Source organism: Mandrillus leucophaeus, unplaced genomic scaffold (assembly GCF_000951045.1).
Source record: "Mandrillus leucophaeus isolate KB7577 unplaced genomic scaffold, Mleu.le_1.0 Scaffold165, whole genome shotgun sequence".
Lineage (NCBI taxonomy): Eukaryota > Metazoa > Chordata > Mammalia > Primates > Cercopithecidae > Mandrillus > Mandrillus leucophaeus.
This window is the reverse complement of record NW_012101643.1, coordinates 3,613,593-3,639,248: the sequence shown is the minus strand read 5'-3', so window position 1 is coordinate 3,639,248 and position 25,656 is coordinate 3,613,593. Positions and strand designations below refer to the sequence as shown.

General features: G+C 35.8%; 1 protein-coding gene across 1 annotated transcript in view; it reads right to left on the bottom strand.

Moving 5' to 3' along the window:
- Nucleotides 1–1,633: 1,633 nt before the first annotated feature.
- LYST (lysosomal trafficking regulator) overlaps nt 1,634–25,656 on the bottom strand; it is a gene marked incomplete at its 3' end in the record, with an annotated part of 108,436 nt that continues 84,413 nt past the window's right edge. The window contains exons 4-11 of the mRNA XM_011976388.1: nt 20,490–20,580; nt 15,967–18,049; nt 12,936–13,965; nt 11,727–11,888; nt 10,130–10,286; nt 9,008–9,234; nt 8,437–8,503; nt 1,634–1,743 (exon numbers count right to left, since the gene is read on the bottom strand). Of these exons, the coding sequence (XP_011831778.1) occupies nt 1,634–1,743; nt 8,437–8,503; nt 9,008–9,234; nt 10,130–10,286; nt 11,727–11,888; nt 12,936–13,965; nt 15,967–18,049; nt 20,490–20,580 (3,927 nt within the window). The remainder of the gene's footprint in view (nt 1,744–8,436; nt 8,504–9,007; nt 9,235–10,129; nt 10,287–11,726; nt 11,889–12,935; nt 13,966–15,966; nt 18,050–20,489; nt 20,581–25,656) is intronic.

The window sequence follows — 25,656 nt, the reverse complement described above, 5'->3', positions numbered from 1 at the left end:
TATAATGACACTGAGTATCAAATTAAGGTACAACCTAAAAGAATATGGCCTCATTTTAACTTGATAATTGTTCAAAGAATTTTTTTTTTTTTTTTTAGACTGAGTTTAGCTCTTATTGCCCAGGCAGAGTGCAATGGTACAATCTCAGCTCACTGCAACCTCTGCCTCCCAGGTTCAAGTGATTCTCCTGTCTCAGCCTCCTGAGTAGCTGGGATTACAGGTGCATGCCACCACGCCCAGCTAATTTTTGTATTTTTAGTAGAGACGGGGTTTCATTATATTGGTCAGGCTGGTCTCGAACTCCTGACCTCAGGTGATCTGCCCGCCTCGGCCTCCCAAAATGCTGGGATTACAGGCGTGAGCCATGGTGCCCTGCCTTAGATGTTTTTTTGTTAAAATTTTTATTTTTAATTTTTGTGGATACATGGTAGGTACATATATTTATGGGGTACCTAGATTTTTTGATACATATTTAGATTTAATAGTTATGATTTGGTTTTAAATTTTAAATTAAAAATAATACTTATATCAAGAATCATTTCTACTAACGAAAAATGTTTATTTCTAAGTAAACTATGGTTCTTCTCCCAATTATTTTTAAAGCAGAGATATAACCAGAGACATTACATATTCTCCAGATTTCTGACTTTAGAGCATGACTGTCTTCATAAAACTGAGTGTTCAATTACTTTCCAATTTATTTCACATGATTTTTTCATATCAAGTAAATTTTCTTTCATCTGTGTTTGGCAAACTGAAACAAGGTTTTAAACTTTTATTTATATTACAAGTTTTTGGTTAAACTGAAATGTAGAATTTATAGAAAATACAAGAGGAAATGCACATTTAATTAAAGGCAAGAACAATGACTAAGGAGAGAGAAGAAAAAAAATAAAAAAGATTAACCTAGTACAATGTCCTATTCATGCTTAAAATAACACCTGATGTTGATTATGATAATGACAAATATACTTAGAAGAAGTAATAAAAAAGCATTCCACAAATATAGCAGCCAGTTTTCAATGATCTACACTAGTGATTTTTAACCCATGTTCCACAGAGCTCCCTTAGGAACCTTGGGACTGGAGCAGGGTGATAAAGTGGGCAGGGCTCTGGAACATCCAAATCCCACCACGAAGTAGCTCCAAAGTTTTCTGTCTTATTTGCTTATGCTTCTAGTCAAGGTTTCATTATAAAAAATGGGTTTCCTAGCAAATAATAGTTTAAAAGACACTACCACACCAATGGAAAGGGGAAGTGTAGACAATAACTGAAGAGTATAGTGGATAATAACCTTTTGAGAAGGATAATCCCTAAGATGGTTATAACTATTCACAATTAAGCTCTCTTTAGTAATTAAAATTATTCAGCTTTTCTGAAGCACAAAAATTGGACATGGGGTGGGTAAAGAAAAGATAATCTCAGTGATATGTCTGGTTAATCAAAATTGAAGTGAAATGGTTAAAATATATGCAAATAATTGAGCATTTCACACATAATAAGAAATTGACTATACCAATTGTCACATCAAAAGAGCTTAGTAACATTTCTAAATAATTAAAAATACATTCTATTGAAAATTATAAGTGAAAGAATTTATCAATGAAAAATGTAAAGATTATAGCATATTTACTGTGCAAGGAGATTTCTCCAGAAATATTCTCAAAAGAAGGGTTAGCTCTTCTGAACATGTTCTTGAACTCATCAAAGATACCAAAAGATCCACCAATACTTTCTGGCATGCTAAATTAAAGAAAGAGGAAAAAAATTAAGGCTAGTACACAATTAGAGGAACAAATGAGCAATTTCACCAAAAGAGCTAAAATACTATTGTCACTTTTTGAATGAATTATAAAAAATCTAGTATAGCAATCACAAAATTTGCTGAAGAAATAGCCATATAACTAAATGTAAATCAACCAACCAACCGTCAAAAACAACAAAAACTTTTCTTTTTAATATTATTATTTTTTTAGACAGAGTCTCATTCTGTCACCCAGGCTGGAGTGCAATGGCATGATCTCAGCTCACTGCAACCTCCACCTCCCAGGTACAAGTGATTCTCCTGCCTCAGCCTCTCGAGGAGCTGGGACTACAGGCATATGTTACCATGCCCAGCTGATTTTTGTATTTTTAGTAGAGACGGGGTTTTGCCATGTTGGCCACGCTGGTCTCAAACTCCTGACCTCAGGTGATCCACCCGCCTCAGCCTCCCAAAGTGCTGGGATTACAGGCGTGAGCCACCGTGCCCGGCTGGCATGAGCTCACTTTTCTTAAAGATTAATTAGCTACAAATAAACTAAGGGCATTCTTTAAAGAAGCATAAATCAACATAATATTTGTTAAGCTAATACTTCTATATAATAAAATAGTCTGCTAACTTCTAATCTTGAAAATGTTTAAATTATATCTATCACTTTTTAAGTACAAAATTAGATGACAAGTAGTGGAAATATTAAAGATGATTTAAATACTTAAATATCACCAACTATTTAGTTTGAACATTTTCTTTATTCCATCATAGGTTTAGCACAAAACATAAATGGTGATACACAAATTCACAGAATTCTTTAGAGCAAAATAATAACTAATATTTGTAGAGCAAATTATAGTGTTCAAAGTATTTTTACATGCTTTATTTCAGCTGATCCTCACCAAAAACAAAAAAACCCTACAAAATAAATATTATCTCCACTTTGACCTGAAAGAAATAATCTTGATTTAAAACCTGAGATAAGTTTTAAAGATTGGTAGTTTTGGAAGACCTGGAGGTTAGAGAATAGAAGCTGTATTTAAGCAACATATTTTGCAGAAGCAATGAGCTGACACAGTAGCAAAATAGTACATACATCTGGACAGACTACTTGCAATGAGACCATAAAATAGCATGGACTTTGTCTTGTACGTAACATGAATCCATTAAAGGTTTTTAAGTAGGAAAAAAATATGATCAAAGTGTGTGTGCTTAGTTTTTTGTTTTTTTTTTTCCAGTTCAAAAGTAACAGACTCCAGTTAAAAATGGGGGAATGGATATATACACTTGCTTCTGTGTACTACTGAAAACTCACAGCATTAAAGTACAGAATTATAAGAAGGAAGAAACCCATAACAGCAAAAATATGTGGGGGCAGTGGGCATTGGGGCACATCTAGTGAAAGATTTTAAAATATTTCTTGAAGATGGAAAAGCAGATGGATAAAAGACAAAGCTGCAACCTAGAATTTCTTTGAATTAAAAAGAGGTTCAGAGCAGTAGGAAACCGAGCTGTCCATCTAAGGTCTGGAGAGAAAGTGAGAGTGCGGCTGACAATACAGGGATTAATGAAAGGTCTCTCTGTGAATATCCACCTCTCTCCTGTTTCTCAGTACAGAGCACAGATAGTTCAGTATTCACTTTTAGGTCCCAAACCTGATAACTCTTCTCTAAAGAAACGAAGTGGATTACCAGGCAAAAGCTCAGGTGTATATAGGCTTTTAGCATCACGGCTACCGAGTATAACTGTCCAGTCTGCAGACTGAACAAACTGCCTAACCAGAGGGAAAAGCAGAGACTAAAATAAAGCATGAATGCTGTATGCCAAGCCATGTATCCTAGTTTTGGGCTGTGATGCCTGGATCAAGAAAGGGATGCCTTTTTTCTCAGCACAAAGACACTATAAGCCAGCCAAGCCCTATATGTGAAAGATGCATTTTTCTAAGGTATGCAAACTGCCATGCAGGGTAATAGTATCCCTAATGGTCCCCCAAAGTAAAGCTCTCTTCATTACAGTGTTTGTGAAGCCCCTAATCATCCAACGGCACATTCACACAGAGCTCTTCAACATACTACCCACTCAGGAAAGAGGCCAAAATAGAAAATAAATTCACTTTCACAGTATTAGAGGAAATCTCCAACAGTTTTACTAAATATAAATAGGCTTAAAAGGTTCATAAAAAATTAGAGAATTAGCAACCTAAAGCAGTAAAAACAATACTTAAAAAAACAAGAAACAGACAAAACTGACCCCAGAGGAAAATGAGATAATTTGGGGACAGAAGAAACTTTAAGATGTTTGTTACTATAATTAAATATATACAAGGAGATATTATATCCTTATATGAAAAAGAAATAACCAGAAAACAGTCAAGCAAAAAAGAGTTCTTAAATATTAAAATTACCAAAATGAAAAATTAAATAAAAGGTTGGGATTGAAAAAATGTCTCAAGATGTAGCATAAAAACAGTGACATAGTCAATATGACAGGAAAGATAATCTTATCTCTGCAAGATCAATTGGGAAGGCTCAAGATTACAATTAGAATACAAGAAAAAAAAGAGAAGGGAATATGGAGAGGAGAAAATTATTTTTTAAAATAATAACGCTTCATGATCCTGTATTAGATCTAAGATATGACACTAAAAGCAAGGCAATGAAAGTCAAAATAGACAAATAGGACTTCATAAAAATCTTTTAAAACGTGCTATCAAAGTAAACCATCAAGAAAGTGAAGAGACAGCACAAATAATGGGAGAAAATATTTGCAAACCACATATCTGATGAGGACCTTCCATCTAGAATATATAAAAAAACTCTTACTATTCAATAATCAAAACACAAATCACCAGTATAAAAATGGCTGAAGGATTTGGATAGACATTTCTCTGAAGAAACCCAAAGAAAATATGCAAATAGCTAATAAGCACACTGCTATGGTGTAAATATCTGTCCCCTCCAAAACTCAAGTTGAAATTTGGTTTCCATTGTGGTAGTGTTAAGAGATGGGATATTTGGGAGGTGACTGGGTCATGAGGAGTCTGCCCTCATGGGTGGGATTCATGCCCTTATGAAAGGGAGAGTTCAGCCCCCTTTTGCCTCTTTTCCTTTCTGCCTTTTGCCATGTGAGGATGCAGCAAGAAGGCCCTTGCAAGATGCTGGCACTTTGATCTTGGACTTTCAGTCTCTAGAACTATGAGAAAATAAATTTCTGTTCATTATAAATCACTCAGTCTGTGGTATTCCGTTATAGTAGCACAAAAGGGACTAAGGCACACACAAAGATATACTTAATACATTAGCCTTCAGGGAAATACAAATCAAAACCACAGCAAGATACCACTTCATATCCACTAGGAGAGATATAATTAAAAAGGCATATAATAACAAATGTTGGCAAGAATGTGAAGAAATTAGAACCCTTATACACTGATGGTAAGAATGTAAAATGGTATAGCCATTTTGGGCAATCGTCTGTCAATTTCTCAAATGATTAAACACAGAGTTACCATATGACCCAAAAGAAATGACTCAAGAGAAATGAAAACATATGTTCACACAAGAAAACTGTACGTGAGTGTTCATAGCAGCATTATTCATAGCAGCAAAAAAGTAGGACAACCCAAATGTCCATCAACTGAAGAATGGAAAAATCAAATGCAGTATACCCACACAGTGGAATGTTATTTCAGCCAAAAAAGAAAAGAAGCAGAGAAGGGGAAAAGTAACTTTATAGTGGAGAGACCTGACAAACACTACTTAATGCAAGTGATCAGGGTCAACATCAGCAATTATAAATCATGTTGACAATATGTACCCTTGATATGATTTAATGGCAATGGCACTTTGCTTCTATGATCTTCCTCTCAAAAGTCCATACCCCTAGTGTAATCATGACTTTTGACCAAGGTGCCAAAACTTTCATTCAATGGGGGAGGGACAGCCTCTTCAACAAATGGTGCTAAGAAAATTGGATATTCACATGCAAAAAAAATAATAATAAAATTGGCTCCTTACCTAACACCATATACAAAATTTAACTCAAAATGAATTCAGGACCTAAATGTAAAACTATATATCTCTCAGAATAAAACTTACGGGGAACACTCCATAATATTGGATATGTCAATGATTTCTTAGATATGACACCAAAGGTACAGCCAACTAAATAAAAAAATAGATAAACTGGACTTCAAAATGAAAAACTTTTGTGCATCAAAGGATACTATCAACAGAGTAAAAAGACAACCCACAGAATAGAAGAAAATATTAACATATCACATATCTGATAAGGAATCAATATCCAGAATATATAAAGAACTCTTAAACCTCAACAACAAAAAAAGAAACAACCCAATTCAAACATAAGCAGAGGGCTTGAATAGACATTTCTTCAAACAAGATATACAAATGGCCAATAAGTACATGAAAAGAGGTTCAACATCACTAATCATTAGGGAAATACAAATCAAAATCACAAGATAGCACAATGAGAAAAATGTCAAACAAATTCTAATACAGGGACATTCTTCAAAATACCTGACCAGTGTCCCTCAAAACTGTCAAGGCCAACAAAAACAAGGAAAGTCTGAGAAACTGTTACAGTCAAGAGGTACCTAAGAAGACATGACAACTAACTATTATGTAGTATTATCCTGGATAAAATCCTTGAACAGAAAAAGGACATTATGTAAAAATTTAAGAAATCTGAATTATGGACTTTAGTCAATAATAACATATCAATATAAGTTCATTAATTATAATACATACATCACAAAAAGTTAGATGTTAATAATAAGGGAAACTGGCAGGGAAGGGTGTAATGAGGGAACTCTATAATAGCTGTTCAATTTCTCTGTAAATCTAAAGGTGTTCTAAAACATAAAGTCTATTAATAAAAACTGAAGGAGAATTGCTTAACCTGGGAGGTGGAGGTTGCAGTGAACTGAGATCGCACCACTGCACTCCAGCCTGGGCGACAAGAGCAAAACTCTGTCTACAAGAAAAAAACAAAAACCAAAAAAACCTGAAAAAAAGGAATCCATACAAAGTAAGAAATTTAAAACATGATTAGAGAGCTAAAGTGCTGAAACATGCTACCACATGAATGAAGGTTGAAAGCATCATGCTATGTGAAAGAAACCAGTCACAAAAGACCACATATTCCATGTATATGGAAAAACATCCAGAAGAGAAAGTAGATGAGTAATTGCAGAAGAATCCGTGTAGAGGACGGTTAAGAGGCAATGGGCAATGACTGCTAAAGGGTACAGGGTTTCTTTTGGAGGTGATGAAAATGTTCTAAAATTAATTGTGGTGATGGTTGCACAGCTCTGTAAATAAACTGCCTACTACAAAACACTGAACTCTACACTTTAAATAGGTGAAAGTTATGGTATGGGAATTATATCCCAATAAAGCTGTTATTAAATAATGGAACATAATTTCTCAGAGTTAAAATGGAAACACATATTCAGAACACAAGGGTTCACTAAGTGCCTAGCGTAATAAATAAAAATACACCCATATACTAAATAAGTAAGGAAAGAAAGCTTTTCCTTAAAGTACAATCTCAGTGAATAAATGCAGAAGGAATGATGGAAATAGAAAATCACTATTTGGCAGATACCACAGAATTAACTGTCTCACTCAAGAATCATCATACTTTCATATTTTTTCATAATACTAAAATTAGTGGATAAAAGAATGAGAAAAAGTACATTTACATAGTCTCAAGTTATCTTCCCACAAGATACTTATTAATTATAAAGGGATAATAGTAACTTTATAATAGAGAAACGGCAAACAACTCCTTAACCACATGATCAAAGTTAACATCACCAGTATTAAGATCCATATATCATAAATCCTTTTGATTTGATGCACTCAGAAGGACCCAGTATCACTTCTGAGTACTCCTGCCAAAAATGTATAACCTGAATTTAATCATGAGAAAACATCACACAAACCAAAATTAACGTCTCGTGTAGGCTAGCCTTAAGTTCTCCAATTAAAATGTAGATTTATTGTGATTAGCAATCATATTATACATTCATTATGACTTCCTCAAATGTCTGAGGAAGTACCAAGTACAGAGTAATCAATATCAGATATGGCAACAACATAGCGTTAGACTGGGTTTACAGTCCCCACAATGCCACTTCTATGTATATGACCCTGAACAAGTCAACCCCTTGCAATCTAGATTTTCCTCTCTATAAACATACTTGCACTCTGTCTATTTCATTGTGTGGATCTGAGGAACAAATGGGATAATGCATATAAAGACGCTTTTTTGAAATCACAGAGCACTATGCCAATAGAAGACTTTTTTTTTTTTGAGACAGGGTCTTGCTCTGTCACCCAGACTGGAGTGCAGTGGCACGATCATGGCTCACTGCAGCCTTGGCCTCCTGGGCTTAAGTGATCCTCCCACTTCAGCCTCCCGAGTAGCTAGGACCACAGGCATGCGCCACCACACCTGGCTGATTTTTATAGATGGGGTCTCTTTGTATTGCCCAGGCTGGTCTTGAACTCCCAGGCTCAAGTGATCCGCCTACCACCTCAGCCTCCCAAAGTGCTAAGATCACAGACATGAGCCACCACACCCGGCCTGAAGCCATTATTATCAACTTTTCACAAAAAATAATTTCAGAGCTATTGTTAAAAACAGTTTCAACTTACCTTGAAAATCAGAATCGGCCTGTGTTAAAATACCCAAGAACCCTCCTAAAAGATTTTTCACAGTTCCCTGAAGATTACAAAAAAAAATACAAAATTAAATTACTTACCTCACAGAAGCATGAAACAACTGTAATGTCATAATAAATTATATGATAGGGTATCTACTATATGTGTATATATGTATTTTAAAATGACTAAAAAGACTACTATGTGTAGGATTATACTAATTTTCATTTTCTTTTTATACTGTTTTTAAATTTTCTGATTTTTCAAAACAGTGAGCATATATTCAAATTAAATGCATTTTAAAAAATATTACCCATTCTCAGAAATAGATGAGAATTTACTACTGGCTAGCAAAGGACATTAATTTTTTATGCTACTTTTAAAAAACTATGGAATTAGAAGATTTTGGAATACCACTTCTAGGTAAAAACACACCTGAGGTACCAGAAAAGATAAGTAATCATCTCGAATAATTTTCAGAAAAGTTGGGTTATACATTAAGGAGATGTTATTGGGTGATGAGTCTGATAAATATTGATCACATTTAACTAAATGAATCTTTTACCTGTTGCATGAGCAGAAAAATATTCTTTTCTTTCTGCCTAATAATTCTCAAAAAACTCTCAAATACATGGGCAAGCACATCAAGTTTGGCTTTACTAGCAGAAAGCAAATTTAATTCCAGCATACAAATCTCAGGATATATTATTTCCCCTTGAGTGAGGTTTTCGAGTAAGTCATTTGGACTTCTTGATGCACTGAAACCTTCTGTTTCAGACTTTAAGTCTACCCCTGAAAAGAGAAAAACAAAAGATTATTTTTATTCCCTAAACACTAAATATTTCAAACTTTATTAATCATTTGGAAGATCTAGTGGCAAAAGTACTGTTCAGAGGATGCTTACAAAACCTTTTCCAATCTTTTCCTACAACACAACTTATGACAATGATATGGGTATTCTGAAGATTAATGAGTTGCCTTAAAAGCAATTTTCATCTTCAGTAGAACCACAAATTTTACAAATAAACAAGAATTTTTATAGACATATGATATAGATTTAACACATCCCATGGACACAACTTTAAAAAAAAAAAAAAACCTATTCAAACTTTCTGACCCCCCAAATACCTAAATCACAGAGCAGTTCAATTTGCCTACCCAAATCTTTGTGAAAATAGCAGGCTTGGCTATTGGTTGGATGAATTATCAATTTTGCCAACTTCATAACTGAGAAACAATCCTGTCTTATTGAATATTGCATTTTGGAAAAATTGACTTATAAGATCTTTTAAGACTGCTGTGCTCTTAATAAAACGTTGATATAGTTAAGAAATTTATAAATTTCACCACCCAGTTATGATTACAACATCACCCAGGTTATCTATTTCTATTTTATTATCTATTTCTAGTATTTATTGTCTTTCACACTAGAATATACATGAAATTGGGGAAGCTGTCCTTCACTCCATGTTCTTAGGCACTCAGACGATGTTTGTGATAACAAACTATATCACATTGTTGCATATATGAATGCCAGACTGTTGGGAAGATCAATAAAATGATAATGCAACACATTTGTTAAACTGTAAGGCAATACAAAATTCTAAAGTGGTATTATTATGAACTATTTTGCTATTCAATGATATGGCTTGCAGATCTAATCATAAGCACTTCAATGATACTTTACCATCATCTTGGGTTTTGCCATCTTCAGGATTGCTTTCACTATCTGCTTCATAACCTTCTTCTTCAACTAAAAGCTTAAAACTACAACACTGAGAATCCTCAGCTTCTTCTGAAAAATCACCAGGCTGGGATGACAATTCTTCTGCAGATTGACGACTCTATAAATCAGTGTAATTCAAAGGTAAAAGTTGTAATATTTGCTTGTTTTTAGTTATAGAATACTTATTATTCAAAAGTCATGTTAAGGACAGTTTCAATATTTTCTTAAAGAAAAAAACTTAGCAATATGAATTATTATAAATTATGAAATTCACTCAGCAAAATTTCCCAGATGCTTTCAGACAACTTAATACCTCAAAAAAGGGGGTTTCTAACAAAGTAAGTTACAGGTCATTTATTTATTATTTATTAATAAATATATGTAAGAAATTTCATTCTAGTTACACAATAAGGAAATGACTAAAAACCACAATGTGGTGAAATTTTACTTCATACAATTTAATACTAATATATATTATTTGTGCACATTTGTTAATAAAAAGATTTTTTCATAAGGATTTTTATAAATGCCTCATATATTAGGTACTAGAGCAGACAAGACATTTTTTTCAAAGGGATTAATTAAAATATCTCGGAATGCAACTGTCTACATAACAAGCATCTCAGAAATCAAGAGTTCCAGTATTAACTTCCTGTGTAAGACAGAAATTTTCCTTTTCTTATAAAAATGTCACTAATACCTTCATTTCAGAAAACATTTTCACCTAAAGAAGCTCAGAATACTTCATCATTGTAACAACAATAAAAGGTAGAATAAAGTAGGTATTTTAACATTTTACAGTTAATCAATTAATTCAGTAATATGATGAACATTAATAGCTACTTCAGCATGTTTTTAAGTTATGCCAAATAGTAACATACAATGTTATTTCAAAACCTTATAAAACATCATATACATGGCTAGATCAAGGAATTAAAAGAGAAGTTACATAAAAAATAAAGGACAGAAGGCAACTAAAGGTAAAATAAACATAAAATGAGAAGGAAATGAGCTAATTATGCACCATATAATTTTAGGAAAGAAAATTAAAATAGTTGCTTTAGGAAATAACATTAAACAACTAAAACATTGTGATTGTTATTTTCTATGTAAATACTAGTCATTTTTATGTTGAACGATTTAAAATTAATGTGAGTAGAGAGTTCTGGAAATATTAGCTGTACCACCAAAGAACCAGATAGGATAGGTAAATCATCACCATCCCTGAATTAGCATTTAATAAACTATCAGGTATATGTAAAATATACCAAATCAAGTAATATATTTCTGTCTTAACTGGAAGTAATTCTCAGTAAATTTCCAGATTAGATAAGGAAAAGCATATCATACTGCTCTCCTGTTATGTATAAGACAGGGCAATGACAAAATACTGTTCATCCCATCATATATCCATCACGTGGTAATAAGATCCACTGAACTCATCTGACCAAGTCCTAGTCCATATGCTCAATGACATTCATCAGCATCCTAGTCTCATCCCAACTTCCGCCTCTGCTGGTCATACCCAAAGAACACAACTATATGTCGTTATTCATACCTTCTCAGTCACAGCATCACTATGTTCAAAATCTGCTGAATAATTCCCAAGGGCAACTCGAAGCAGGGCATCAAATAAAGGCTTTGCTAGTTGTGTTTCAATCACCTTTGACTGGGAAAGATGGTCCCTCATTTCAAATAATATATTTTCCACAGACAAGTTCTAAGGTAAAATAAAAGAGACTAAGAATATTAATAACTATTTAAAAAACTAAATGATGAAAAAATAAATATTTACCTAACTATAAAGCTAATCCATTTACTTGCAGTTGATATGAAAGTAAAATGACTATATAAATATCTAGCTCTATACAAACATCCTGTTAAAATTAATAACATTTTTATTGATAAAATACTTAGTTCATCTTATTTGGTTTTCATTGCAGCATGGTAAAGAATGACAAGAAATGAAGCTAAGCAAAGAAGTCAAAGCAAGACTGAAGAGTTTTGTGTGCTGTGTTAAAGCGTGTGAATTTCAATTGTGGAAATTCAGTGTGGAAGCATCAGGATTCTTTAGAGATAAGGCAACATGGAGGCTGGAACTCAAGTAGGAAGAGCCTGTTGGCTGGCTGAACAGTTAGGGGTAAGTTAGTGAGGACAGAAGAGGTCTGCCATATTCCCAGTCCCTGGATTCCTTTTTAGTCGAGAAATGATCTCAGAAGAAAACTTGTAAGAATGTGAGAGAAAGCAGAAAAGGTTAGGGGAAGAATCTGGACAAAGATGTGGTTTTAGGAGAAGTCTAGTCCCAGCCTCATTTCCTGGGAAGCTCTGGAGCCTGAAGTGCCCCACAGTGATTGCCACCACTTCTTAGAGCCACATCTATCAGCATTAGCTATGAGCATCCTTCCCGGGCAACTCCCTGTGAGGCATGTCCCATCGGCCAAGGGCGATTCCTGGAAGACGGGTGCTGATGTGCAGATGGTGAATGGGTGATCAGTTTGGTAAAGGAGATCTGGGCAGGGCAGCCAAAGATCTAAATCACACAAAGATTTAGATCTTTCAACTTTGAAACACAATATCCATTATTATTCATCTGACACTTAAAAAATGTGTGTGTGTGTATGTCTGTGTATGTGTGTGTATATATATATAAAACGTAATATATATAAAACCTAATATATATTACATTATATATAATAATATATATTACATAATATATCTATTTATGTATACATATTACATAACAGCTGAACTAAGGACACGGTATTACCTGATTAGGTAACTCCAATTCCATCTTCTGTTGACTAGTTCTGGCACCATGAAGACAAATGGCCAGAAGGGCTTCCAAAAGTCGTATACTCTGAAGTGAGGTCTCACTTTCTTGACTTGTAAATATCTTTGCTTCCTCGGGAGCAGCTTCACTAGCTGAAATTTGTTCCACATTCATGGAAGAAATATGCTGTAACTCTAATTTACCTAAACTGTCAGCACTCTTTTTTAGACTACCTAGTTCTGATGGTATGGGGTCACTTTTTATAGTCAAAGATAATAAATCTTCCTTCATAGTTATCTCAGGTTGAGAAATTCTGTTTAAATCCTGGTTTTCATTTACAGTTGTATCTCCCTCCTTTTCTCCTTGCTCCTCTTTGTGACTTCTGAACAGTTTCTGTATTATCATAAATATTAACTTATGGCATACTTGGAAACCACCAAACCTATAAAACTGTTTCTGGAAGACTGAACTCAACATGTAGATCCAACGACACATAGACCAAATGTCTGCTGCTTGGTGCATATGTTCAGGAGAAGGCAAGGCAAGGCTCTCGAGAGATAAACATGGCAGCATATGACTTAAAGGCTCGCTGGCTGTGCTGTCATAGCCAGAAGTATCTTCTGAGTCATTGGCCAACTCCCTATCAGACTCTGCTTCTTTACTTATGCATAAAAATGCCACACAGAGGAATAGGTTTATTGTGTTGATATGAACATCCTGGTTAACAGTCTTCCGCCTCTTTGGATAAGCTTCTTTGAGGCCAGCATAAAATCTGCTGAGACTCTGAGGAGAATCTGAATAAGCTTGCTGATGATGAAAAGAAGTACCTACATGTACAGAGGACAACTCCTTCTGTTCATTGTCTATCCCATCAATACCTGGAACTGAGGCATCTTTCTGTTGCTCCTCTAGGCTGATTATCAGAGTTTCAAATGCTTTTAGAGAATGACTTCGAATACCATTTAAGTAATTTAATTCGATTATTTGATTTACTCCATTACAACTCAAAAACAAATCTCTTATTACCCTGCGAAAGAAAAAAGCATGTAAAAAGTTTTAAATAAAGAAACATCATTTATAAATAAGTACATATAGTATTTAATATACTGGTATTGCATGTGGGATACACTAACCACTACCTAATTTTATCCATCAATTATCGGGCTAAAGTTCTTAGTTAGATATAATCAGGACCTCAAGTTACTTTCTAATTACTCTGATATCCTTCTTCAAACATTTGTATATATGGCTCCAGCAGTGTCTAGAAACAAAAGATTACCTGTCCCACATTAAATGAAGCAATTCAGGGAATAATATTTTTCTCCAAATGGCAAATTCTATATAAATTCTGAACATGACAGCCACCACCACACTCGCGATAGACACTCTGAGGGCAGGTAAGCATGTGTTTGTTCATTAGTTTTTCTGCCTGATGGTTCATTTGGGAATTTTTGTTTATTTTAAATCTATGCCTTATGAAGAGAAAGAATCACACTACAGAGCTGAAAATCTTCAGAAGGTTCGGCATCACATGAATTTCCCTTCTAACAGGGCTAGTTGCACAGAGTCAATAGTACAAATACTATAAAAAGGTTTTCAGCTCTGTCTCAGGTGAGACTTGTGTCTAGATCATTGGAATCCTACTAATAACTTTAACATAAGCCAGCTAGGTGATTCTCAGCCCTTCCATCACAAAGATCCAGGTTGTCCACAAATATGCCAAAGAGTTACAAAACTTTCTAATCAGTCAGTTCTATTTAAATGATGCCGAAACGTCAGAAAAATTTTTAAATGACTGTAAGGCAATGATTTAATGTCAATAATAGTTTTAAAGTAGTTGTACTAAGATGGACCAAAAAATGCCACACATGAAGATATTAATGATAGGATATACTTGTATAAGTTTCTAAAATGGTATATGCATTAATTTGAAAGGTCAGTCTACCTATCAGAAGCAAGCTTTATTTATAAAATTATTTTTAAATGCACCAGATTTGGCAATCACAAAGTCTGGAAAACTCACTGATATGATTAAAAGTAATTTTAATTTTCATATTTTTGCTTATCTATATTTTCTAATTTTTCTGCATATATTGCAGAGGTTACAAATGTAAATTTAATATTTTAAAATTAACAATCCCATTAATACCACTGCCTCAATAATCATTTTATGTATTTTACATATACTACATATTTTACATAAGTTGTAAATAAGTGAACACTATTTTTTTTTTTTTTTTTGAGACGGAGTCTTATTCTGTCACCCAGGCTGGAGTGCAGTGGCCAGATCTCAGCTCACTGCAAGCTCTGCCTCCCGGGTTTACATCATTCTCTTGCCTCAGCCTCCCGAGTAGCTGGGACTACAGGCACCCGCCACCACGCCCGGCTAGTTTTTTGTATTTTTCAGTAGAGACAGGGTTTCACCGGGTTAGCTAGGATGGTCTCGATCTCCTGACCTCGTGATCCGTCCGTCTCGGCCTCCCAAAGTGCTGGGATTACAGGTTTGAGCCACCGTGCCCGGCCTAATACTATTTTAATTGTTTATATTTTACCCATAAGATAGTATAATCATTTTCTCATATTCCAATATGATCTTTGTAAACATTTTCAATGGCCAATAATATTGTATCAAAGAAATATAAAGTAATTAAACTTGCCCTGCTCTTGGATATCTGTGTTTCATCTACGTTTTTCTCAGAAGTATATCTAAAACTTTTCTTTTTGTTGAGAAATTAAAATCAATGGCTCTATCCTCTTCTCTGTAAACAGCTCAGTAAAAATACATACATACATAAACAAATGGTTAAAACAAATCTGATGTGGAAGGAGAACATTTTTTGTTGGCAAATTGAAATTAAATCCTAGGAAAGAATAAACAGTAAATATGACCACACTACTGCCAAGGCCCTGGAGATATCAGTGTCAGAAGTTTAAATGCATACATTTCATCACTCACTTGAAAGCATCCAATGAAAAAGATCTAGACATGCACACCCCACCCGCCCCTGCCACCCAAACACATACAAACCTGGATTTAAGCAGGATAGGCAGAGTTTTTACATAAATCTGAAGCACGTCCTGAGGCAAGCACTGGTTACGACGACTACATACATGACTCTGAGCTGAAGTAATGCTTAGGTGTTGACAATGATGTGCTAATTCAACTCCTCTTTGGAGCACAGGATTAAATATGTAATTATATAGCTTCCACTGAACAACTATATTGCCTTTCTGGATTAAACTGCAAATGTGATTTGCAATCTGTATACTATGTAATCTGTCTTCTTCAAAAACAAAGTTCTGATAAGCCTTTAAAGCATCCCATTTCCACAACAAATCTTCAGATCCACTGCTAGGCAGGATCCCTTGAAATCTATAAGAAGGAGTGGATGAACTTGAGGAGGGTTCAGCATCACGTAAGTTTCCCTGCAGTGTCTCTTCTAATTGGGCTAGTTGGTCAGAGTCAACAGTGCAAATATTACAAGCTGCTTTTTTAATTTTTGGTGATATCTCTGCTCCTCCTAACTGATCCAAAATAAGTTTGTTAAGGATATTCAATATATGCTGCTGAAAATTTTTCAGTGCTGGCAACTTAAAAGCATGGAGCAAAGGAATGATTACAGATTTGGGATCCATACAACAGCATATTCCAATGTTATGAACACCCGAGAGGATCTGGACACAAGTGCTGCTCAAGGAAGCCTGCTGTAGTAAGCGCAAGCACTGATGGGCACACACCGCAATGCAACAGCACCGCTCAGGATAATAAACATCTCCATCTGCAGTCTCTTCAAATGGGTTTTTGGAAACCTGGTTTTTAAAAGCTGAAACCAGAAGACCTGAGAGATCTCGGTGATGATGCATAAAATGAGAATATTCACATCGTCTGTGCCTTTTTCTTGTACACATCGAATGATGAAGCTGCTCTGATTTCACCTTTTTGACAGTGCTCATTATTTTCATCACACTATTTATTAGGGCTTTCAAATGCTCTGAGGCCTCAGGAGGAACTCCATCTCTTAAAACCAGCCATTCCATTTGAAGAACTGCTGTTTCAAATAAATTAAATCCATGATGCTGAATGAATTCTTGAACCAAATCCACAGCTTGACTGAAGTAGAAGGGATTTGAAGCTGCACTCTGAAGACAACAGATCAGAATCCGAAGAACTCCTTCCAAAAGCTCAGGTAAAAGAAGGGCTCTATGACGATACTTTGAAAACACAAAATCTTCCTGAACCTCCTGCAGTGTTTTCTTTTGTCTTGGTGCAAAAGGGTCAGGCTGCTTTTCTAGGCATGTTCTAATTTTTAAAGCTGCTCTAAGCAATTCAGTTAAATTTTTCCTAAGATTTTCTGGCATCATCTCTGCAGTACTAACATCTACTGACAGAAGATGCAACACTGTTCGAAAGAGCATCCTTTGAATCAAAGCCACTGGTTCTTCAGTCCAACCTGCAGAAACTACTCGACTCTCCAAGTTGTCACTCAGACTACAGCAGTCCCCAAAGCCTGCTAGGAATTCAGTTAGTGTGGGCACTACACTGGCTGCTAAAGGAGAATTATGATTCAAGGTAATGTCAAACTTACAAACTTTTTCTAATAAAGATAACAAAACATGACATAAGTCAAACGGAGAATTGTTCATGTTACTGATAACAGACAAGGCAGCTGGCTCACTTAAAATGTCAGTGTTTGACTCCTGTCTTGGAATAATCTCTCTGGAATTTTCCAAAGCCATAGTATCTGGAGGAGTCTGTTCTTCTTTGGTTGTTAAGTGGTCAAGTTTAGCTTTAGGGTGGTCTTCTTTAGGAAACGATGTTACAAAATGCTGCAGCAGATGGGGCCTTCTATGCTTATTCATTGTTATGCCTTTTTCATCTGAATTGGCTTCTGAATCTGAGGTGGACAGCTGTGTCTTTCTTGCATCTCTTATAGAATAGCGATGGGTAATTTTACGCTGTCGTCTGCTTTTTCGAAAAACATTTACTTTTGCAGAAACCTGACTAGACAGGGCACTTCCTTCTAAATGTAATTTTTCCTGAGTGGATCTTTGTGAGCTTGAGTTCTTTTCTTTGGTCAGGATTATATCAGCTGAGAGCGGTAGATTAAAATCTAACAGAATGAAGAAAGAAGACTTAGAATACCTCAATATGTTTTAAAATTCAATTTTAAGGTGACAGCCCTCTTATTTATCACCCACTAAAGGAGTTTATCCTCAATGTATTTTGCAGCAGGGCTGATTTCCTTCATTTATGTCATATCTCTGGGTTACTTCCGCTCACACTTGTCCTTACTCTAAACACTAGCTGACATTAGTTCAAAGGATACAAATTGATTTTTAAAACAACAAAACAGAGGCACACCTATCCTTACTCTAAACACTAGCTGACATTACTTCAAAGGATACAAACTGATTTTTGAAACAGCAAAAGAGAGGCTGGGTGAGGTGGCTCATGCCTGTAATCCCAGCACTTTGGGAGGCTGAGGCAGGTGGATCACTTGAGGTCAAGAGTTTGAGACGAGCCTGGCCAACGTGGTGAAACCCTGTCTCTAGCTAAAATATAAAAATTAGCCAGATGTGGTGGCATCTGCCTGTAATCCCAGCTACTTGGGAGGCTGAGGCAGGAGAATCACTTGAACCTGAGAGGCGGAGGTTGCAGTGAGATGAGATCGTGCCACTGCTCTCCAGCCCAGGTGACAGAGTGAGACTCTATCTCAAAACAGCAACAACAAACAAAAGAGAACAAAGTTAAGAAAGTAAATCTGATTTAAAACTATATATTATATTCTAACTTCAACATAAGAGATACTGTAGATTATCTGGTATTTAGTGCTGTTGTTCATACTGTTTACAAATCTCCTCCCATAGTCCCCTAATTAAGATATAAGGATGTATTATATTCTCAAAAATAGTATTCATAGACCTGATAGAACTTAACTACTTTAAGATTTTCCTAAAATTATTTCAAAATCATACACTATATGCCAAATGTTCTCCAAAACTGAGGTTTAAAGAATTCTTTATTCAAATTATTTCTTAAATGTTTCAGCATTTGAGAAACTAGGCACCAGGTATAGACATCGTTATTTCATCCCCAGTGCCTAGATAGGGCCTGGCATATGGTCAACACTCAGTAACTATTTCTTAGGGGAAATGAATGAATTCTCCTTTTAACTAAAAAGATAATTAAATCAGTCTTTCTCTTTGCAGTATGTAATAAGAGCTATATAAAAAAGTATTTGTAATTTAGAGTGAGTAAATTAAAATCCGTAAATAAAAAATCTGTGCTTTACTAAGACAGGGAAAGCAAACCAGATGGGAAGAGGAGAAATTAAAAGGAGTCTGACAAATTCCACCCAAGTAAAAGATGCAGACAATGAAGACAACTTCCCCCAAAGAGCATTAATCAGATTTCTTAAGTGATTAACAATGTGTGAATTCTGCAAACTCAGAAAAAAATAAAAGCAGAGAGTTAGTGAATCAATAAATAAGCAGAAAAACAGTATTACAAGACCTTAGATACTTCCTTTAAAAAACCTCCATGAAATTCACTAAAAATACAGGAATTAAAATAGAATAGATTTTTTTTTTAACCTGAGAGATCTTCAAACATCTCACAAGTCACATGTCACAAGAAAGGGTCAAGAGGAAAACTATTAATCTCACCAATGAAACATTTAAAGTTTCATGTACTTTATAGACATATGAAGTCTTCAAAATCATAAATTAAAAATATCTATTGACCTTATGTGTAATAATTCTACCCAAGCTTGAAACAAAATATTATATTAAATTTATCCTTTAGGCTGGGCACAGTGGCTCATGCCTGTAATCCCAGCACTTTGGGAGGCTGTGGTGGGCAGACTACTTGAGGTCAGGAGTTTGAGACCAGCCTGGCCAACATGGTGAAACCCCATCTGTACTAAAAGGCGAAAATTAGTCTGGCATGGTTGTGCACTCCTGTAATCCCATCTACTCAGGAGGCCGAGGCACAAGTATCGCTTGAACTCGGGAGGCTGAGGTTGCAGTAAGCCGAGATCACTCCACTGCACTCCAACCTGGGTGACAGAGTGAGACTCTGTCTAAAAATAAAATAAAATAAAAATTATCCTTTAGAGGCAACACTAGAAAAACTAAGCTAAAACAAATACTGCAAAAGTCACTTAAAGAATACTGGTAATAGAAAGCAGTCTTTAAAATAAGCAAAGAAACTTTAATTGCTTTATTCAGATTTTTCACTTCCAACTTTTCACTATCCATTTTTCTGATGTATGCTACACACCTAGATTCACTCCTTCTGATAAGTGTTCTGCTTCTTCATACATTTTCTAATTATCAGTACATTCAAGTACTTCCCTCAGGAAGCACCATGGTTTTTGTATTATTGAAAGAAAAATGTGTTTGCCTAAATAATTTTTCATATTTAGTATATAATAAATCACTATAACATACACTGTTCTGAATCTGAATCAGAATCAAACATTCAGGCAGAAGTAACTTTTCTATGAGATTTTGATAACACAAGTGATATGATAAGGGGAAAAAGCATACCTGTTGCCTTTTCTTCTTGGACAGGTATCTTCCATACCAGTGGAAGGAGAGACAGAAGAAGAGTCAGGAGTTCTTCTCTACATGTCAATGCCTGTGTCAGTTAACAAAAGAATCCTTCATGTTCTAAGGCAATAAGACACATCAATTCCTAATATCTTAAACTGACCAAAAAATCCTTTTTCTTGAAAGGCTGCATTTGAAAAGCTAAGAATCAAATTAAGCTATCTTCAATCCAATTAAAGCTGTGATACTTATAAGCCATTCTAATCATAGAAGAATCTAAGAGTATTTGACAGTATTTAGCACACTCCTGCTGATATTTCCAAAAATAGCTGTTATTACCACCATGCACATTGCAAGAATTCCTCACCTATGAAGAAACAGATTTGCTAGGTGAAAATGAAAAGTTAAGTCCTATTAATTAGCAAACCAGTGACACAAAGTTACTAAAAAAATGTGAAGCCTTCATGCAGTTAAATGTAAAACTCAGAGACAATTTTAAAGAGAAACTGACATTATTAATAAATAATATATAAGGGGAGAAAGACTTATTAGTGAATGTAATCCAATAAATATTTATTGACTGCACACTATGTCCACAAAAATACTGTCTTACCCTTTCTGGAGGAAATGGTCCAAGCCCTGGAGAAGGTCCCCTCATTTGGTCCATAAAATACATACACATAAACAGTTAAAGAACAGCAGAAAGCATGTAGTATAAGTAAGTATCTGGGGTGGTACAAGCATTCAGTTTAGGAGTTCAGAAAAAGGAGCAGTCATTATCAGAAGTATAGAAGTAGAATGGGAGCTAGAGAGCTAGACCTGGGACACCTGGGACATGGGTAGTAAAGGATTTAACGACAACTCAAGCTTGAGTTCTTGCCTTACACCAATCAGTGAGAGAGGGGGTCGGCATGATGACACAATCAGATTTGCTGAACGGAATTAGATGGAAGGGGAAGCAGTGTTAGAGGCAGGGAAACAATAATCCAGATGAGACAGATGATGACTTTCTGAAGTACTCCAACAACATAAGGGAAAGGAGACATATTTGAGAAACTGTAAGGTAGAACTAAAATAATTCGCAGTTGATTATCTGTGGCACATAAGGGATAAAAAAAAAAAAAAAAGATCTAAAAGGACCCACAGGTTTCTGGTTTCGGCAACTAGGTAGCTGATAATGTATTCACCAAGACAGGAAATTTACAAGCAGTATTAGGTTGGGATTCACTTTTTAGACATATTGAGTCAGATGTCTATGGGCTATCCTAATGAAGGCAGCTTTTTAGTAGACAGTAAATATATAGATCTGGAACTTAAAAAAAAATACGAAGTAAATAACAAGATTTGGAAGTCACTGGGGTGGAAGGCAAGAACATATGTGAGTTTTCCCAGGGTGAGAATATAGAATAATAGGAGACCACCAAGAATGAAACTCTGGACTTTAAAGACTTAAAGATGGGCAATGCTAAAGAAACGCCTGAAAAGGCTTCTACTGAAAAGTAGAAGTACAACCAGAAGAGAGAAGTACAACCAGAGAAACCAAGGAAGAGACCAGTTCAGGAAAGAAAGGAGTCAGCAGGGCCAAAGCTGTTGCCCTTTCACTGTGTGACATGATGGCTGAAAAGCATTTAGCAACTGGAATGCCCCTTAACTAACACAGTTTTAATGGAGTGATTTGGGTGCAAGTCCAATTACAATAGGCTGAAGAGTCAAAGGAAGTGAGAAAGTAAAGACAGAACATTCGGACTATTCCTTCTGGTGTCCTGGTTGTGAAAAGGCCAGAATTCTTCAAAAAAGGGGTTTAGCAAAATCTAAACCCCTTTTTAGGCATAGAAAACCCTTCATAGCAATGATTCCTGTTGACCTGTCCAGTTTCAGCTCCCTCCGCCACACATGAGCCATCCTCACACATCTAGCTGGTAAGGGTTTCCTCTGAAAAATACTGGTCTCCGTGCTCCCAGTAGGTCTTCCTCACATACACTGTTTCTGCAGTTCTCCATCCCCATCCTCCCATCTGCCAAACTGCAACTCATTCTCTAGGTTTTTATTTCCTCTGTGGGGAGACTTCTCTAACACCCTACCTGCTTCCCTTAGTAAACTTAGCTTTCATGTTCCTGATTTGCTACCATTCCAGCAAACACCCTGCTGAAGTGTTACTGTCTGAATGCCCATTTTCCTCTTTTATCCATTAAACAAATGTTTCTTGACCCCCTACTAAACAGGCCAGGCACTGTGTCAGCTACTTCAAATGCTGTGGTGAACACACAATATCCATATCTTCATGAAGCCTACTTTCTAGCACAAGAGACAGAAAATAATGGGTAAAAATAAGAAAATTTCAGATATAATGCTGTACTATGAAGGAAATTATCTAGGAAAGAGATTACAGAGTGACAAAAAGGGTAACATTTTAGACAGGCTATTTAGGACGGGCTATTTGAGCAGATACTTCATTGATGAGAAGAAGGAATCTATGCAAAGATTTGGAGGAAAAGGGCTCCTAGCAAGTATATGAAGTATTGGGAATGGGTTTGGCTTTTTCATAGAAAGCGAGAAAGCCCAGGAGCTCCCAGATCTGATAAATAACTTCAGCAAAGTCTTAGGCTACAAAATCACAAATCAGTGGCATTTCTATACATCGACAACACCCAAGCTGAGGGCCAAACCAAGAACACGATCTCATTCACAACAGTCACAAAAAGAATAAAATACCTAGGAATACAGCTAACCAGGAAGGTGAAAGATTTCTACAATGAGAATTATAAAACATTGCTGAAAGAAATTAGAGATGACACAAACAAACGGAAAAACATTCCACGTTCATGAATAGAAAGAAACTATATTGTTAAAATGAGGCCGGGCGCGGTGGCTCACGCCTGTAATCCCAGCACTTTGAGAGGCCGAGGCAGGTAGATCACAAGGTCAGGCGATCGAGACCTTCCTGGCTAACACAGTGAAACTCCGACTCTACTAAAAATACAAAAAATTAGCTAGGCATGGTGCCATGAGCCTGTAGTCCCAGCTACTCGGGAGCTGAGGTAGGAGAATCACTTGAACCTGGGAGGTGGAGGTTGCAGTGAGCCGAGATCACACCACTGCACTCCAGCCTGGGTGAGAGACTCCATCTCAAAAAAAAAAAAAAAAAAAAGCCATACTGCCCAAAGCAATTTACAGATTCAATGCTATTCCAAACTACCAATGACATTCTTCAAAGAATTAGAAAAAGCTATTTTAAAATCCATATGGAATAAGAAAAGACTCTGAATAGCCAAAGCAATCCTATACAAAAAGAACAAAGCTAATGGCATCATTACTTGACTTCGAACTACTCTAGAAGGCCATAGTAACTAAAACAGTATGGTACTGGTACAAAAAACAGACAGAGAGACCAGCGGAACAGAAATAAAGCTGCACACCTACAACCATCTGGAATATAACCTAAGAAATACCATCCTGGACATAGGCCCTGGCAAAGGTTTCATGGACGCCAAAAGCAATCACGATGAAAACAAAAATTGACAAATGGGACTTAATTAAACTAAAGAGCTTCTGCACAGCAAAGGAAACTATCAACAGAGTAAACAGATAGCTTACAGAATGGGAGAAAGTATTTGCAAACCATGTATCTGACAAAGGTCTAATATACAGAATCTATAATGAACTTCAACTTTATAAGTGAAAGACAAATGACCCTATTAAAAAGTGGCCAAAGGACACGAACAGACACTTTTGAAAAGAAGACATACATGCACCAACAAGCATATGAAAAAATGCTCAACATCACTAACCATTAGAGAAATGCAAATCAAAACCACAATGAGATACCATTTCACATCAGTCAGGATGGCTATTAAAAATGGAAAAAAAAAAAACCACACACATGCTGGTGAGGTTGTGGAGAAAAGAGAACACTCATACAATGCTGGTGGGAACATAAGTTAGGTCAGTTATTGTGGAAAGCAATTTGGCAATTTCTCGAAGAACTTAAAACAGAACAACTATTCAACCCAGCAATCCCATTATTGGGTATATACCCAAAGGAATATAAATCATTCTACCATAAAGACAAATGCATGCTTATGTTCATCACAGCACTATTCACGATAGCAAATCAACCTAAATACCCATCAACAGTAGACTGGATAAAGAAAATATGGCACATACACATCATGAAATACTGTGCAGCCACAAAAAAGAAGGAGATCATGTCCTTTGTAGCAATACGGATGGAGGCTGCGGTCATTATCCTAGGTGAACTGACACAGAAACAGAAAACCAAATACTGCATGTTCTCACTTCATAAGTGGGAGCTAAACCTTGGGTACACATGGACACAAAGAAGGGAAGAGACACTGGGGCCTCTTTCCGGATGGAGGGTGGGAGAAGGGTGAGGATCAAAAAACTATCGATTGGGTACCATGCTTATTACCTGGGTGATGAAATCGTCTGTGCACCAAACCCTGTAACATGCAATCTACCTATGTAACAAACCTGCACACGCACCCGAACTTAAAATAAAAGTTAAAAAAACATATTTGTTACCACAAAAATGATCTATTCATAAAGAGTCTGAAGGAATCCACTGGCAAGAGAATTGTCCCTTAAGCCCTTGAAGGAGAAAATATGTAAGTTTTACAATATTTTCTGTGGTGACTATTTGAGATTTATACACACCTGTCAATTTTGCGATGTACATTTTTCTAGAAATTTGTCATTTCATATTTTTAATTTGTCACTTCATGATTATAATTAACTTTAATCATTTTATGATTACTTTCATGATTATTTTAACTTAGGAATTATATATTACATCCTATTTTTAAAAAAGAAAGAAAGAAGGAGAGTGGCTAAAACATACATAGCAAGGGGGAGAGGGCTAGGAGACAAGGCTGGAAGGTGTAGGTTGGATGGGCAGGCAGCCTCAGATCTAATGGGCCCTTCGGGACCACACAAAGGAGTTCAGGTTTATCTCCAAATATGATGGGAAACTTTCCCAAACACACTTCTCAGTCTTCTCTCAGGACATGTACTCCAGGGCCCAGGCCCTAGTCCTTAGCAATCACCCCCTTTTCTGCCACCCAATGCCTAACATGGAGTTTGGTATTCAATAACCATTCACTCCATGAATGACTTTAAATTTTAGATGCAAAATAAAACATGTAAA